Here is an 18,381-nt window from a genome sequence, read left to right on the forward strand (position 1 = left end):
GCCAACAGTTGCTCTTTACTTTCAAAGCAGAAAATAACCACGAAAATTAAATGAAGCCCACAGAATGCTCCCATCCTGGGATATCAGTACTTACGGCCTTATCACTGCCCTGAAGACAGAGAGACGTGTCATGTTTACACTAGAACTGCTAGAATTAAAGTAGTGGGTTTTATGCTGTGTTCACAAATGGTAGTTTTTTGTCTTAGTTTAGGCTTTGATTCAAAGTGCTGAGCAACTGTCAGTAATGCTGAGTACCTTCATCTTCCATGCAGTCAGTACCTCCAAGAACTATTCAGTCCTTTACAGGATTGAGCCCTTCGTGTATATTGTGAGCAGATGGGAATTGAAAGGAAATATTTAGTTTAAAAAACTGTTGCCTTTTTATTAGAAGTTGTATTGTATTTAATCTGTTGTCTTTCTTATGGCCCAAATCTGTGACATCTCCAGTGCCATTTATTGCAGTGGAAGTTGAGGGCACTGAGTGTTTTGCTCACAATAAAGGACATGGCATTAACACTCCATGAAATAAACTGCTGCATTTGTCAGAGACAGAGTACAGACACTGTCAGACATTTGCATTGCCCTCTGAAATACTGATTTATGCGGGAGGTGATTGATGGACACAGGTCTGGAGGGATCTTCCTGGTCCAGTTCCCTGCTATTGCAGGTAACCACATTATGTAATCCTGTTCGTAAACAGGATTATATAACGTATCAAGCTCCATCTTAAAACTAATTAGGTTGTTTGTTGGTGTTGCTTGATACCTTGAAGTTTTTAAATAATTTCAGAATGCGGGGGAGAGATAGCTCAGTGGTTTGAGCGCTGGCCTGCTTAAACTCAGGTTTGTGAGTTCAATACTTGAGGGGGCCATTTAGGGAACTGGGGTAAAAATCTGTCTGGACATTGGCCCTGCTTTGAGCAGGGGGTTGGACTAGATGGCCTTCTGAGGTCCCTTCCAACCCTAATCTTCTATGAAACACTACAGTCAATGATCAGCAACCATATTGGATTACAGGGTTACCTGTTTTAGCAACATGAGATACAGTGAATCAATCCAATCCATGTAATTTTTTCTTCATCTGTTTTTTGTTTTTGTTTTTTAAGGTTTGGGTGGGCTCAGTTACGGAAATAACAGTTGATGACCTTTGTGCAGAAGATAAAGACTCCTCAGCATCAGAGCTAGTGTACTCTATTACTCCACCTAGCAATGGCCACTTGGCTCTTAAGTCTTCTCCAAACAAAAGCATCCTTAATTTTACCCAGGCTCATATAATGGAAGGACAGCTGGTGTTTGTACACAATGGTAGGTAGTTCTAAAACTACCATGTGGGAATATTCTGTTATGTAATCCTATGGGGATATTCACAAATGTAATCTCATGGAGATATTCTTGTAACATGATATAATTATAGAAGCACTAATTAAGTGACGTATGATCTCACAAGCAAAACAGGGAAGAGTTCAGGTGTTTACCTGAGTAGGTAACTTCCAGCAAACACCTAGGTGTTGTAGGAAGTAGTATTGGTAATTCAGTGATGTATTGATTGATTTGTATTACCATAGCACCTAGCAGCCTTAATCATGGATCAGGACCTCATTGTGCTACATGATGTACAAACACAGAACAAAAAACAGTTCTGTCTCCAAAGAGCTTACAAATTTAAGTATAAGACAACAGCTGGATACAGGCAGACTGTCGGGAATACAATGAAACAGTGACACAGTATTGGTCAGCACGATAGGCATTGATCTCAGCACAGCAGCAGCCAAGCCACTGTCACGCTTATTTTAGGCCTCACAGCAAGGGAGAGTTTTAAGAAGGGTTTTGAAGGTGCATAATGAGCTCGTTTTGAGGATTTTAGGAAGCTTCTTCCAGATGTGAAAGGAGGCATGGGTGAAAACATGACGATGCCTGTTTGAAAATTTAACAAGTGACCAATGCAGGCTGACATCATGGGCTGATTGGAGGTGGAAGTTGACATCTCAGTATTGAATGAGAGATGATATGTCAGGTGGAGATAGGTTGTGAAGAGCCCTGAAAGTGAAGTCAAGTTTGATAGAGAAGAGAAGAGCCAGTGAAGGACTGCGAGGAGAGGGGTAACATGATGAAAGTGACAGGCTAGGAAAATGATCTCATAGCAGCATTCTGAATGGATATGAGCGGGACAAGATTTTATTTGTCAAGGCCACAGAAAAGGATGTTGCAGTAATTGAGATGTGAGATGGAAGCCTGATGAGTTTTAGCTGTGTGGAGGGATAGGAAAGGCTGTATCATAGTACATGGTACTTTTCCTTCTGTGTCAGTAGTGAACTGATGCCCACGTATTGTGTTAGGGAACAGGGTGATGCTGAAGATGCCATCTTTTGAATGAGACGTAAAACTGAGTTTCTGACTACTTCTTGTTAAGGATCTCAAGGGACTTTTTGTAAGGGAAGGGTTCTTAACTCTAGTGTTTCAGCTAGATCTCAGTTTCTGTATTTACCTACCTTAATTTTCTCTGCAGTTTCAACTGGATATAGCATTCTTTAGTGTAGTATAGTGTTCCTTAATGCCTCTTCTAAACTCTTGTGTAGGGTTGCTGTGTGCTGTTTGTCAGTTGCTGCATTTCTGTAGTGGGTGAAATGATTTTTCTGTATTTTTCATATTTCAGTGTGTATTATAATAAAGGGTATAAAACAAACCTTTATTAAGCAACTGATTACCTGCACCACCTGACTTAGGCTTCTTTGATTTTAACTGCTTCGCTAAAGAAAAAAAATTCAATTAGTTTTATAGAGGTTACTAAACATCTTTAACAACAGTATCTAATAGTATAGGATATAAGAAGACAAAAATGATATTGGACTGTGATTTGGCTACATAAATTAGAAAATTTGTTGATATTTAGGTTTTCAAAATCAAATTACACAACCACAACCCAAAATAATACTTACACACAGTTACTCTATTGTGAAGGAGACTGTTCAGATTTTTGACTTTTTCCTTCAGGATAGGGCCTCACTTGTGCCAATTGGTTCAGTTCCAGTGTTGCTAAGACAACAGAGGAAAAACAATCCAAAACTGAATCATAAGAACATAAGAATGACCCTACTGGGTCAGACCAAAGGTCCACCTAGCCCAATATCCTGTATTCCGATAGTGGCCAGTGCCAGGTGCCCCAGAGGAAATGAACAGAACAGGTAATCATCAAATGATCCATCCCCTGTTGCTCATTCCCAGTTTCTAGCAAACAGAGGCTAGGGACATGGTTCCTGCCCATCCTGGCTAATAGCCATTGATGGATCTATCCTCCATGAATTTATCTAGTTCTTTTTTGAACCCTGTTATGGTCTTGACCTTCACAACATCCTCTGGCAAGGAGTTCACAAAACTGTTTGGTCAATTATTATACATGCCAATTCACCAAGGTCTCCTTCCCAATAAATCTATAGTTGTCAACCCTTTTAACCTATTTCCCAATGAATGATATTAGCTCCAGGCTAATGGGGCTGACTAACAGTCCTATCTACCTAAAATAAACTTCTGCATTTATGACAGATTGTATAGATTGAGTACAGTACAAGAAGCTCACTCACCTGGTCTCATCTTATGTCTATATACACCTAAAATTTGAAGGATGGTATGAAACTGTTAGCTATGATAGACACATGTACAGTTCTACAATCTTAGTTACTAATTGTAACTTGCACAGTTTTAAAGCTACTTTACAAAAATTTTGGTTGGAACCTGTTCCAAAACAAAGAGAGACAATGTAACTCTGACAACCTTTACAACACATACACAAGTATGTACACTTACTTATTAATTAGATACTCAGTTTCAGGAAGTGGTCAATTGACTGATTTGAGTCATTATCCAAGAGAAATTCTATATAGTACTTATCACTGGATCTATGCTCAGCCATCAGCTTTCAGCTCAGTTAGTGTTCACAGCAGGAGTTGACATGCAAATGCTGGTGGAGCAAAGGATGCACATGACTGTAGTCTTTTCCTAATACGCTACCAGGCAACTCAACTTGCTGGAAATTAGTAAAAGACAGTTAAAGATGCCTATCTAAGATAGGTTCTTGCTGTCACCAGGAAGACTCCCAGGTGGCTGGTCCAGGACCTCAGTCTTCTCCTTTCCAGGTGTCTTTGGCTTTTGGGAAGCAATGTATTGAAGAAGACAGGCCATTTTATTCTATATCTGCTGTGTGGTCCAACTTGATTTCTCTTCTTGGAAATGGTGGCATTGACCAATCAGATCGTGACCCATCTCCTTCCAAAGATTTGAATTGTCCAATCAAAATGAGAATCATCCCCTCAGTCAGGGACAAGACATTAGCTTTTGAGTTCTTGTACCTGGGACTGGAATTTTGCAGTCTTTTTGTGTAACACACCTTATTGCACCAGCGTGTGTAAGAAAAGTTAGGCCATAACTGTTGCAGTCATCTTGGGCCATACCTTGAACACTGACTGGTTTGCTCCAGTCAGCAATTTACCTCTGCATGTTGCTTTCCATGGGCCCCTTTCAGTGCATCTCTTGGCCAGCATTGCAGTTATGCTTGGTCAAGTTGCAGTTTCTCCATCAACACTTGTCTAGCTGCTGAAATGTCCAGTTTAAAATTCACATAGTTTATGCAAAGTCTCTCCAGTTTCTTTTATGCTCTTTAAATGTAATAGTCCATTATACAGTGCAAAGTCTATTCAAAAACTGTTGTTCTCCAGCCAATCAGAATAGCTTTACAAATCTTCCATTTCTGTTCTTTTAACAACAGTGGCAGTCTGTAGGGCTAATCTAAGTCTGTGCATTATTACTCAAACCATTACATTTCTGATTATTCTACTCTGGGCCAAGTATCTTTATATGGATTCAGTTCCTTTTTTTTACTGCCTCTTTCAGCAGAGATGTATTTCACTAACTTGACAGCATAAACATGTTTGATTGCAAACATTAGCCTTACTTCTTCTCTTTATCACTTAAACGAAAATAAACCAACATGAATGCAACCTCTTTCTTTTCTAACAGAATTGCCCATGAAGTGAACTCTGTCACTAAAGTTTATAATATTTTGCTCAAAGCTGTATTACTTATAGTTGGCTTCCCTTTTGTATGCATTTTATTTATAATAATAGATTCCAGGAGGTTCCCCATTTTGCTACTATATCTGGCACATCGTATCATATCTGTGTTTGTGTCAAACTGTCGTGCAAAGCTCAAGTGTGAGTAGCAACTTCAGGGAAGACTAAGAACCAGGGCTCAAACCCCAAATTGGTTATGAGTTCTCACCAACAATTATCAAGTGTAAACTCCTCAAACACTGTAACAGCCTTGCCATTAAGTCATAGACAGTGTCCTTGGGTACTCAGATCTACCTTACCACCCAGTTAAGCTTACTTTTGTGATAGATGATCTCTTAACCTGAATATTGCTGTGATTTTTAGTATATTTCCAGTCCCAAAGGACCAGTCACTTAGCCCAGGTGAAATGCGCCATAGCAAACCAAAAACAACACTTGTAGCCAATCCTGTAATAAACTATCTAAAGATTTATTAACTAGGAAAAGGAAATAAGAGGGTTATTTAGAAGGTTAAAGTAGGTAAACATATATACACAAATGAGTTCCAACCCTAAATTTCAAAAAGTAATAGAAGCTTCTATAATAACTCAGGCCAAGCACTGTGGATCTTTTGCTTATGCTTAGTAATCCTTGCCCCTCAGAGTCCAAGCCACATAAAAGATACAGTTCCTCTTTTTAAGGGCTTTTTATTCCTTTCCTTTCTGCTTCACATTGCCAATTCAGCTGTTGGGAAGAATTCACTTGAATGTCTCCTTTTCGTTGGGGGTGGTGGTGGTAGCAATCAACAAAATCTTTTGTGTCCTGATGTTCCACAATAGTTCATCTGATGTTGATGGTCCTTCTTTGTTGGGCAGGAGCAGGGCCGGCTCCAGTCACCAGCCTAGCAAGCAGGAGCTTGGGGCAGCCAACGGAGAGGGGCAGCACATCTGGCTCTTTGGCGGCAATTCGGTGGCGGGTACCTCACTCCCTCTCAGAGTGAAGGACCAGCCGCCGAATTGCCGCTGAAGACTGAAGCAGTGGTGGTAGTGCCGCAGATCGCGATCACGGCTTTTTTTTTTTTTTCTTTTTTTTTCTTTTTGCTGGTTGGGGCGGCAAAAACCCTGGAGCCGGCCCTGGGCAGGAGATGACACATCCTGTTGAAAATTAGTCCTTTCATACTCATTAATGCTTCTCTCCTGACTGGTGATTTACAGTTACAGAGCAAACACTTAAATATTACCTTATAACATGGGATACAGATATTATAAGTGAGGTTAATACGTGCAGCAACTGACAAGCATTTCATAAGGTCTAAACACATTCTTATATCTCTAATACCTGTTTTAACAGTACCAACACACAGGTGAGCCAGACTGGTTCCAGCTATGCATTTATTGTCAGTTGAGACCGAGGGGCCTTGGCATGCGCTGGCAACTAGTCTGCCTGCATCACAGTTCGATGTTAATGTAATGTGATTTTTAATTCATTCATAGACAGGGAAAAAGGGGAAGTTTCTTTAGCTGCAACAGCAGAACAGTTCTGTGAAAAGCTGTAACAGCTCTGAGTTTCCTCAAACTGTTGAAGAAATTTAGCCGTTAGACCTTGGGTTTTTATTCTTTCAACACTCTGTTCTAACTTTACCAGCAGTCTTTTATGTCTGGGCAATTCTTAAATAGAAAAAACTCATAATTTTGGGGCCTTAGTTACCAGAGTATGTTAAGTGTGTAGGTTCCTCTCTGATGAAAGGTGCTCTCTGTAGTTCCTAATTTGTGTGCTGCTTAACCACAAACCCTATCTCAAAAGCAGATTTCCAGGAATGCAGCTTAGTGAAGAACAGTCAATGATATTCTACCCCATACTTCCCATGGGTGACGTCGGCTTCCCATGAGGCAGTGGAGGACATCCACTTCATCACTTGGCTTGTTCCTGATACTGGATAAAGCCAGAGACAGGGTCATTTTCTGTTTGCTCATTCCTGCTACTGCAAAGAGAATGCATGTGCAATGAGAAAGGTGCAGGGGTCAGTCACAGCTCCCCAAGTGGCTGTGGTGAGAAAGCTACATGAACATGTCCCATAGCTAACTTCACCCATAAAAGTAGGGTGGGCTTTAATAAAGCTATTATCACCTCTCTTCTCATCCTTCTCCATTCCCATATTACCTCAGCAGCAGAAAGGAGGGGTACTAGGAAGAATACAGAGCAAAGAACTGTGTCTTAGAGATTATCCAGGATGCAGCAAAAATGAGTTCGTAATTTTAACAATAGTGACACTGGGAAGATTTTGACCTTTTGTTAAATCCTTGCAGTTGAGGTAGAAGGGTGATGTCGTAGGTTTGAAGCACTGAATCCTTTATCACTTGGGTCTGAGAAATGACAAATGCACATCTGCAGCCATAGGAAATTAACATAAAGATATTTGCACCCATTTAGGCTGTGAAACTCAGTCTGTAATAGTTCATTTTCTAGTGATCAGTGGTGTGGAACCTATTCTCTATCTGACCTGTAATGCTGCGCAACTCTCCTCTTGAGTCTTCCTCTCAGCCCAGAATCACACCAGTTACCTCAAAGAGAAAAAGGAGCCCTATCTGGCAAATATTTCACCCTTTCTGCTTTCTTTCATTTTGGTTCCCCTTCTGCCTGCATTTTTCTCTCCTTCAACCTGGCCTATGACTTGGAAGTGTTCTCCTATTCTCAAACTCTAACCTCGTAGTCTGACCCTGGAGACTGTCCACACTTGGCTTCCCCTCAATATCTCTCTCACTGCTTTCATCTTCCTCCCTTCCCTTTGCGTTCAGATATTCTGTTCTTGTCCCAGTCTTCAGAGCCCCTTTCTTGGCCATGCTTGGCTTGCCAGGTGTTGCTTAACTTCTCTCTGTTCCTCATTTCCAGTCATCTACCACTGCTTCTTTGCCTTCCTCTCCACTAACCAGCCCCTATAATCTGTCTTCTGCTCCCTCCATTCCCTGGAGCCTCTCTTACCAAAGGTGACCAATGACCTTTTCCCGGCAAAGGATCCCCTTCTTATTCTCTTCCATTCATTACGCCATTTTTTATACCGTTGATCATTCCATCCTCCTGAAAGTTCATGCACCAGTGACTTTTGTTATTCTGGCTCTTAGTTAGTTTCTCTGACCACTCTTTCAGTGGCTTATCCTCCCTCTGGCTTTTTTTAATGTCCTCCAGGGCTGTGCCCTGGGCCCTCTATGCTTTTCTCTTTTCCCTGTGGTATCACACAGCTTTGACTAATAACTCTTCAAGCACAGGAATGGGTTACCTAGGGAGGTGGTGGAATCTCCTTCCTTAGAGGTTTTTAAGGTTAGGCTTGACAAAGCCCTGGCTGGCATGATTTAGTTGGGGATTAGGTCCTGCTTTGAGCAGGGGGTTGGACTATATGACCTCCTGAGATCCCTTCCAACACTATGATTCTACGAACTCTTACATTGTAAGTCGAAAGCAACTTCTTCATCCTCACCTTTTCCCTCTCCCTTCAATGTTGCATCATTATCTGTCTCTTCCACATCTCATCCTGGTTGTCCTGTCACCAGCTCAAATTCAGCATAGTAAAAACTGAAATTCTCCTTTCCATATCTGTCCTAGCCCTCTCTTCTCTGTCATGATCAGCATTCCACCATTTGCCCTACCCAGGCTTGCAATCTGTGTCATTTTTTTCTTCCTTTCCCTCCACAGAATCTGCCACTAAATCCTCACATTTTTTCTCTCCAGCATCACTGAAATCAGGTTATTCCTTTCCATTCTCTCAGCCCAACCCTTTCCCAGAGTCTCATCATCTCTTACTGCAACAATTACAATCTTCTTCTCTCTGGCCTTCTTTCTTTTCACTTCACCTTTTCTTCATTCTAATCAAACTATTCAGTGGCCCCTTTAAAATCAGTTATGATAGAAATAACAATACTATAATAATGTTAGTCAGTGAATAGGAGTTGGCTATCCAGTCCGCTCTTTATGGCCTACTTCTGCTCCCACAGTAAACTTCTGTTTACTTCTATCAGGCACTTAATCCACATTAACTAGAAAGCAAGTGAAGCTAAGTAAGCCTTTTTCTCCTCACCTGAGGCACATCCTGTCAACCCTTTAAATCAGCAACTGGCTGTGCATTTTTTATCAAGAGAAAACACTGGGAAAGTTAAAGCTTTAAAATTAAATATGATGCTGCTTAAGCTTCTAGAGCTTATATTCTGTTTAGCTGGTTCTGATGGTACTCCTTGGGGAAGTCATTAACTATGGTCTCAGGCCAACATTAATTCTTCTGATATGTGAATTTATAACTTGTCAAAAAGTGCTGATCATTACATGAAAGTGTGTAGTGATCTCTTCTGCTTACAGGATATACATTCATATAACAACATAAAGGAGTTAAATTAAGTATAACAGGCAGATACTTATAAATGTTAATAGCTGTGGATAGCAGTTAATATTTTTAATTTTTCATTGACCTTGTTCTTAAAAACTAATCTTAGTGTCCCCTACTCATCACTTGTTCAACAGTTTACCAGCAGTGCTGTGAGCATCGGAATAGTAGAGTGTGGCAGTATAATTTTACAATATTCCAATCCCCATGCAGTCACTGGAACATATTTTGCTGACAGTCAAGCCAGAGTAAATCCAGGCTTGGAGATTTTAAAAAAGAAATGTATTTCTTTCTAGCACACACTGGCTGTGTAATAGTTTAGTCTGAGGCTGCGGGTTCTCTTAATGAAGCTATCTTGAAATGAAATATTTTTAATTGCTGCAGAATATTTTTAATTTGCTTAAACTCAGAGTCAATTTATCTCTACAAACATATTCCAAAGTAATGCCATTATAGTTGTTTTGCTGCAAAAACTGCATCTGGGCCAGATTGCTACTTCAGTGATGGTGCCACTGCTAAGGTAAAAAGAAGGGAAGAATAAAGAGGTTAAGTGCCAGATATTCCTTTAGTGTAAATTGGTGTAGTTCCATTAAAGTCAAATAGACTCTGCTGATTAACCCAGTGGAAGATCCGGCCTTAAAAATGCAAACAGAACTCAGTAGTTTTCATTGTTTATAATTTCTTCCACATCATGCTTTAATTTAACTCTTCAGTGTTCAAGTGCAAAAGTACAAGTTGGAAGTGACTTCAGTGGTATTACTTTGGTTTTACTGTGGTGTAAGTGAGAACAGAATTTGTCCCAATATGTTTTCCCACCATATTCTGAATAAATAACAAGGGATTTTTAAAATAATATTTGAATTTACAAGAAAGTGATTATTTTTGTTTTCTTTAGGAGCAATGTCTGGAGGCTTCAGTTTTCAGGTTACAGATGGTCTGAACTTTGCACCTCGACAAATTTTTAGTATCACAGCTCGCACTCTAGTTATCAGCCTAGAAATTAACAAAGGACTGGGAGTGTTTCCAGGTATGGCTTCGACTATAAAATTATTTTGATTCAGTTTACTTGAAATAATTGCATAGGAAATAATGTGTACAATTATATGATAGATATCTGTCAGGCTATAAAACAGCTGTAGATGGACATACATCTACATTTGTTGTATGCAGTGTTATAGTCATATTGGTCCTAGGATATTAGAAAGAAATGGTGGGTAAGGTAATATCTTTTATTGGACCAACTTCTGTTGGTGAGAGAGACAAGCTTTTGAGCTTACACTGAGGGTATGTCTATACTACCCGCTGGATCGGTGGGCAACGATCGATACAGCAGGGGTCGATTTATTGTGTCTAGTCTTGATGTGATAAATTGCCCCACGAGTGCTCTCCCATCGACGCCTGTACTCCACTGCTGCAAGAGGCGCAGGCAGAATTGACGGGGCAGTGGCAGCAGTTGACACACTGCAGCAGGGCCACCCAGAGGATTCAGGAGGCCTGGGGTTTTCACCGAATTGCCGCCGAAGACCTGGCACTTCAACGGCAGATCCCAGGGTGGAAGGACCCCCCCGCTGCCGAATTGCTGCCGAAGACCCGCCCTGGGACCTGCCGTCGAAGTTTTCAGGTCCCGGAGCAGAAGGACCCCTCCGCCACTGAATTACTGCCGAAGACCAGGAGCAGAAGAAGCTCCAGGGGCCCAGGCCCTGCGAGAGTTTTCCAGGGCCCCTGGAGCAAGTGAAGGACCCCGCTCCAGAGGCCCCGAAAAACTCTCGTGGGGGCCTGGGTCAAATTGTCCCTCTTGTTCCTTCCCCCACCCCCGGGCGGCCCTGCACTGCAGAGAAGACACTGCAGTGAGTAGATCTAAGTACGTCAACTTCAGCTACGTTATTCATGTAGCTGAAGTTGCGGAATGTTATTCATGTAGTTGAAGTTGTAGAACTTAGATTGACCCACTCCCCACCAGTGTAGACCAAATCAGAGACCCAAAAAAGAGCTCTGTGTAGAGCAAAAGCTTGTTGCTCTCACCAACAGAAGTTGGTTCAGTATAAGATATTACCTTACCCACTTTGTTTCTCACATATCCAAATTTGTAATTTTTAACACCACAGTTGAATTCATTTGTAAAATGTTTAATTTAGTGATATGGGTATTGATATATATGCACATTAGTATGACTTGTACTGTTCTAAACGCACGAGATTACTAAACTGAATTAATTCCAAAATTCTTCTGTAAGTTCATAGAAGGTAGTAGCATAAAGTATGTGTTAGAATATTGAGCCTTTCTCGACTGCTCATAAGTTATAGGAACAGAGTAAAGTTTAATGCCCTCAGGATTCTGAATAGCAACATTGATACTAACCAGTGGACTGATTCACTTAGTTGCTCCTTGAGAAAGTTATGAAAAGCAGCAGAGACCTACAATTGTCTTTTTGATGACTGGGGAAGACAGAATTGCTTTGGTTCACATTTGAAAGTTTATGCTTGCAACCATAAGGGCCAACATCTTAACTTTTTAAATGAAAGCCTAAGTCCTGAAGGAGTTGATGGATTAGGAGCCACACTCATCAGAGATGTTTTGTACTCATCACTGGCAAGTAGACAAGTTTCAAGCTCTGCTGTAGCACAGTTCTGCCCAGAAGTGATTCCTGGATGAGACAGTAGATAACACCAGACACTGACTTCTGGAAAGGTCCCAGGTTTAATACCTGTAACTGACTCACATCTTGTTGCTGGGGCCTAAGAAATAAAGATGTCTCTTACCAGCACTTCTGCGTGTTACACCTTTCATACAGATAGTGTGTTACCTGAACTACCTTTGTCTTTCAGAGAAGGTTATCCATCAACACAGAGAGGGACTCTGTGTTGGGGAAGTTTGCACTGCAGCTCTTCATCTATATATGTTGTGTTAAGCTAGCATGAGAGAAATATTTAAGTTTGTTTACCTTTTAAAACAAAATTCTCATAAATAAAGCCTCATAATACAATAAACTTAAAGGAAACAAAAAAAATAGGTTATTGCAGCATGGTCTTGTAATTCAGTCAGTATAAATGTGATTAAAATAAATCCATTTACAAGCCTTATTAATCTGTATCACGCCTGTCTGGTGTTTTTTGGTTTGTAAGGTTGCCTCAGGCACAGGGTTTACAGGAATTTCTACTGTAACCCAAAGATAATTATAAAAAAAATATTCCTGACACATTTTTGTAGGAAGAGTCTCTAGACTTTGACAGCTTTCCAGCATGGAAAATATATTTCCTTCACCACCTGCTCAGCTTGGTCTATGGTCTTTGCTGAGCTGTTATTTTACTTTGAGTTAGTAAATATATATATGGAAAGAGAGAAATTGTGCTGAGTTTTTTCACACTTTGGGTAACCTTAACTCTTCTTTTTTTTCCCCTCTCTCTCTTTTTTGCCACTTGTTCTATAAAAATGAAAAAGCTTGCTCCTAAACATTGAGATTAATGTATTTCGCTACACAGGCAAACTTGTTTCATTCAGCTTTTCTGAACTGCGGCACTTTGACTATCCTGAAGGGGTTGTGCCTTAGGTAATGGCACTGTTTTTTCTTCTTTTTCAGTAGCCTCTCACCCACAAATATATAATAGTCACTGTCAGGTTACATTTTATGGGATTGAAGGAAGCCTCAATGTTGAAGCAAACTCCGGAATTTTGTTCTATGGGCAGGTGAAGCCTGGACACACTATAGAGCATGTGTCTGTCTTCGAAGTTGGGCATAAGCTACTCTACCCATGCTTTATGACTAAGGCTCTGTTTATGTCATGGAGGTCATGGAAGTCCTGGAATCCATGACTTCCAGAGACCTCTCTGCTTCAGTCCCAGGGGCTGCAGGACTCTGGAGCTGACAGCCAGTAGGGCCCTGGCAGGGTTCCAGCGACAGGTAACAGCAGCAGCAAGTGACAGAGGGCCCCCTGCAGAGTTCCAGCAACAGGTGACAGACTCCTGAGGGTGCCCTCCTCGGGGTTCCAGCGACAGGTGACAGCCTTGTGCGAGCAGAGGAGGATGCCTTGGGCAAGTGGCTGGGGTGTCCCATTTTCTCCTTGGGAAATCTGGTCAACCTGCAGTTCCCAGCCACCGTGAGTGGAGGGGGAGCCTCCAGCCACCATGGTGGTGGGGGAAAGCATGGAGCCGCAGCAGCAAAAGTCACAGACAGGTCATGGCTTCCATGAATTTTTGTTTATTGCCTGTGACCTGTCCATAACTTTTACTAAAAATAACCATGACAAAATCTTATGTATGATGTATGGTACATATCTACTAGCTCTGGGAGGAGGGTTGCTGCAGGGGGAGAAATTTCAAGCCATAGAAAAGTGTCTGCACGGAAATATCTGGAATTGGGAGGGTTTCCTCTCAAAAAATAAATATTTAGGAGAAGCAATGTCCTGAATAATTGAGTGAGTCTGAGTTACTCTATGAGATGAAAACAAGTTTTAATAATAGTTATACAGAAAGAGAATTACCTTAGCCAGTCAGTGGTGGGTTGGATCATCCACAACTCTATAGCTATTTTCTGGTCTGCAATTCCCTACTGTTTAAATTGGCTAGGGAGTGGGGGAATGAAGAAGGAGGGAACATTTAAAATATACATAATTTAAAACACCCTATCTTTGGGGGCCTGGCTAATGTTTCCTAAGCAGTGTGGATCTTGAGAGGCACAGAGGTGATAGGAGGGAGAAGGACGAAAGAGGACAGAACCGGAAGATCTCATTTCAGCATAACAATAACTCAGTTTCGGAGTATAAAGAGCTTGAGCCAAGACACAGCTATTGCCTTGTAAATAAGGAGATTGCTTAAGATACTATCTGATTAAAACATTCCCATTCTTCATATATTATTCTGCATTACTCATTTGCAAAGATTATGTTTTACAGGAGACTGGTTGATGATTCAGGCTCCAAGGATATATATTACTAATGTCCAAAATGATCTATGTATACCCATAAATGCTTGTTGTTCAAGGGCAAGCTAAACCTGGAGGGGAAGGAGACGTGGGAAATTCATTAGACCATTCTTTATTATAATTTGTGATAGCCTATTGCACTGTAGGTTTTAAGAAAAAAATACATTTCCTTTCTAGCAAGCTGAAGTGTTAATGTTCTTAAATTTACTGAAAATGATTTGCAAAAAGAGGTTTTGTCAAAAAGAAAACGCTATAAGGAAGTCTTAATGAATAGATTAGTTGTTTCAGAAGTATTTATTCTGAACTAGAATAAAATGTCTAACATTGCATGGTAATGTTCGGTGGACAATGCTGCATGCATGGCATTTGAAGATGATGTACTTTTTAGTGTTACATTCACTCTTTTAGGAAGTCACTAGCTTTGTTCTGTTGTCACAACTATTGTATACATTGTCTTGGTTTGGCTACGTTCCAGGGTGCCTTTTGGTAGCCCCTAATCCAGTGAGCATCGGTTATTATAGTACTATGTATGCAAAGGATTTTTTGCCTCCTCTATAACTATGCATATGCTTTAATGTTAGTGAAATAAATCATTATGAAGATACATTTTCTATTTCACAGCACTGTGGTGATTGTGTAGTGCTTTTTTGGGTTTTTCACTTTTCCAATGTTTTATGTCTAATTGTTTTGATTTAACTTCAGTGCTCTAGTAATATTGGTATGAATGAAGTGCAAGTACTGGCTACTACAAAAATACCTTCTGGCACTTTATTTGAGTCCTCTGGGCTGCAAAACCTCTGGCTCGGAGGAAGGCTACACCTACACCGCCTTACTGCATCACTGGGCTCATGGCCTACTATCAGTGGTTAGTGTCCCAACCCTTCTAGCGGGCAGAACAAATAAGCAGTCTCTAAACTGTAGTCCTTAGGCAGGGCAGAGCTGATGAGCGGTCAATAGCTCTAACCCTTAGGCAGGGGAGTGCTGGCCAACAGTCTAGAGCGCTAGCCCTTAGGCAGGGGAGCACTGGCCAACAGTCTAGCACCCTGTCTCTGGCAAGCGACAGACAAACACAGGCTTCGTGGCTTATGGTGGGGAGCCTCTGCCCCAGAGGTGGGGTTGCAGGGGAAGGGGGACGCCCGCCCAACTCCACTGCGTCCTAGCCCAGGGCCCTAACAGTGACAAAGTGTCCTACCACTCAGTCAGTGAGGATCCTCCCACAACATGCTGACTGGCTGTTAAGCTGCAGTACCAACAAACTAAAGTCTGGTTTCCCTGGGCTCCTTCCTACCAGAGTTCTGGATCAGGCTCCGTGGTCTCAGGCTCCTCTGTTTCATCAGGGCACTCAGCCGGCAGCAGTCCCACCAGCTCCTCCCCAGCCTTGGTCTTCTCCAGGTCCATGATGCTGCCTGGCTTTGCGGATGGGTCAGCAGGCAGCGGCAAGAAGGACACATCTGTTTCCTTCCCTGGCTCTGTTTCAACTGAGCTAGGGGTTCCATCTTTTTGTACTTCTTGTCTTGCCTCAACTTCCAGTGGGAGAGCCAAACTCGGCCTGATTCCGCCCACTTGGGCAGAGAGAGTCGTTCCTCCCCCTTTGGCTCAGAGGGAGACCGCACCACCTCACTACAGTATAAATAAAAGCTACTGTATGTGAACTTGTCTAATGACAAAGATCTGCATTTGTTGGGGGTCACCCTTATTCTTTAAGTATTGAGATATGAGAATTAGGGAGGTAGTCAAACAACTAATTTTATAAAGTGCTATATAAATGAAAATATACTTAGATTATGGGCTGTGTGGTACGAAAGTTTGAAAGGTATGAAAGTTTTCCTGTGGTGAAATATTTACATTGTTGTAAACTTGTATTATTTTTAATCATTATTTAGGGTCTAGGAAACTTATTTCAGCTCATGATCTGAAAGCTGTAACCAACGATATGGCCAACACAGGAAACAGAACTATCACTTTTACAATTGTCAGAGCCCCAAAACTTGGAAGACTGATCAGAATAGATACTGACAACACCACACAGGATATTTCCACTTTTACTCAATCCATGGTAAGCATTCACATTACAGAAGGTCCAGTGGCAGACTGTTATTGTAAAGTGAATCCTAGTTATTCATTCTTTGCCCAGGCCTTTTACACTTGTTTTAGTGCCAGCCATTTGTCCCATCACAATCATTGCCCAATTTAGCTGTGTCATTCAATATCTGGCAATTTGCACTGACCACTAGATGAGAAGCCCCTGCACTCCCAACTGGAAATTGGTGAAGTCTGAATAATTTTCACTCTCTTGTTTTGGTTATAATGGTATTTATTTAACTAAGGTGGAGATTTCCAATGTCCAGTGCTAGTCGTCTGATCTAGTTTCCCTTCCTGATTTTTCATTCCTCACTAGTGCACAGGTTGGAAGTCATTGGTCCTGGGTGAAAAAGTCATCCAAGAATCCCTTGGAGTGTTTAACACCAAATGTCATGATCACTTAGGCTGGCCCCAGTCCTCTTGAAGTCAATAGGAGTCTTTCTGTTGACTTCAGTGAACATTAGATTAGGCTCTTAAAGAGCATCCCCCTGAAGGAAATGCTTGGATAGAAGAATCTTAACCATGATGCAGGACCTTGAGTTTGAAGGGTTAAAAAGAGGGAACTTCATTTACCTTCCATGAAGAAAGTTATAGGGGTGGCTGCTACTAAAAGAGAATTACTGAGCCTTTGTGTAAAGCATCTGGATATAATTGTGCCTTCCACAAAACAAATTACTCTCAGAGAACATTCCTTACAGCGAGACTTAAGGAGCTCAATCTCTGTAGCTTATAGAACAGAAAGTTAAGAAGTGATTTAGTCATGATCTGGAAATACTTACATAGAAAAGAGATATCTGATAGTAGACAGCTACTTAATCTGCAAACGTCATAACAAGGTCCTGTGGCTGGAAGTTGAAGCTTGACCAATATAAAAGTGGAAATAAGGGGAAATTTTTAACAGCAATTACCAACAACTTACCAAGGAATGTGGTGGATTCTCCATCACTTGAAATCTTTAGATCAAGACTAGATGTTTCTCTAAAACGTGCTGTAGTTCAGCCACAGTTATTGGGCTTGATGCAGGAATTACTGGGTGAAATTCTGTGGTTTGTGTTATGCAGGAAGTCAGCTCAGATGGCCATAGTGGTCCCTTCTAGTCTTAAAATCTATGAATTTATGAACATAAGGTTTACACAGTTATGTACGCACATCAGGAAATGCCATAGCTTAGGTTGTACATGTAACTTTTACTCTGTTCTCTTGTGGATATGATACAGTCTCTAAATGTTATTTATCAAATAATACTTTGAAATGCCTTGCAGCTTCTTCCTATAACCTTAGCTCTTACAAACTCTAATGCCTTTGTCCAAATTACAAAAGTACTCAGCCAAATTTTGTGTGTCTGTCTCCATTTTAGGCCTTGTCTGTCCTTGGGAGTTTTTGGACCCATAGTCTCCATTAGTGGTAGCTGTATTGTAGATAAGGCTCAGGTATTTTAACCATGGTCCTCTAACCTTACGAGAGAAATGGGAAAAGAGAAAGAAAATTCTCACTTGGCTTAGTTCAGTGTGTATTAGCCATATAGGAGCAAGCTAAACAGCAATGAAAAAGGTAGCAAATATGGTTGATGATGTATATTTGGAGCTTAGAATTGTGCAAATATTCAGTAGGAATTTGAAGAATAAGAAATTCAGGTTCTGTTTGTTAATAAAATTCTTGTGAATCAAGTTTGAACTGGAAAGCATTTTGGTTCAGTTTAGTTTTTCAGTTTCTTTGGTCTTATAGTCAGTATTCAGAAATATATACTTCTCACTGCAAGTGAAACTCATTTATCTTGACTAAAGAAGAAGTTAGCTAATCTCCTTCCTTATATCTGTGTTTCACTGCCTCAATACAGTCATAATTATCACCCGCTTTCTACTGAACTTGTCCAAGGCCAGCTGTTTTGCAGCCAGCATAAAAAACTAATTTGTGCATCTTATTTTCCAAGCCTGTTAGATTAATTTTGAATACAGTGGGTTGTTTTCTTGGC

At 40.9% G+C, this 18,381-nt stretch overlaps 1 protein-coding gene across 5 annotated transcripts in view; it reads left to right on the forward strand.

Moving 5' to 3' along the window:
• LOC115653702 (chondroitin sulfate proteoglycan 4-like) overlaps positions 1-18,381 on the forward strand; it is a 92,707-nt gene that overhangs the window by 39,318 nt on the left and 35,008 nt on the right. For all 5 annotated transcript variants that reach the window (XM_030567261.1, XM_030567260.1, XM_030567262.1 and 2 more), the window contains 3 exons: positions 1,106-1,304; positions 10,305-10,436; positions 16,211-16,383. In XM_030567261.1, the coding sequence (XP_030423121.1) occupies positions 1,106-1,304; positions 10,305-10,436; positions 16,211-16,383 (504 nt within the window). The remainder of the gene's footprint in view (positions 1-1,105; positions 1,305-10,304; positions 10,437-16,210; positions 16,384-18,381) is intronic.

This window comes from Gopherus evgoodei, chromosome 6 (assembly GCF_007399415.2).
Source record: "Gopherus evgoodei ecotype Sinaloan lineage chromosome 6, rGopEvg1_v1.p, whole genome shotgun sequence".
In the NCBI taxonomy this organism is placed as follows: Eukaryota; Metazoa; Chordata; order Testudines; family Testudinidae; genus Gopherus; species Gopherus evgoodei.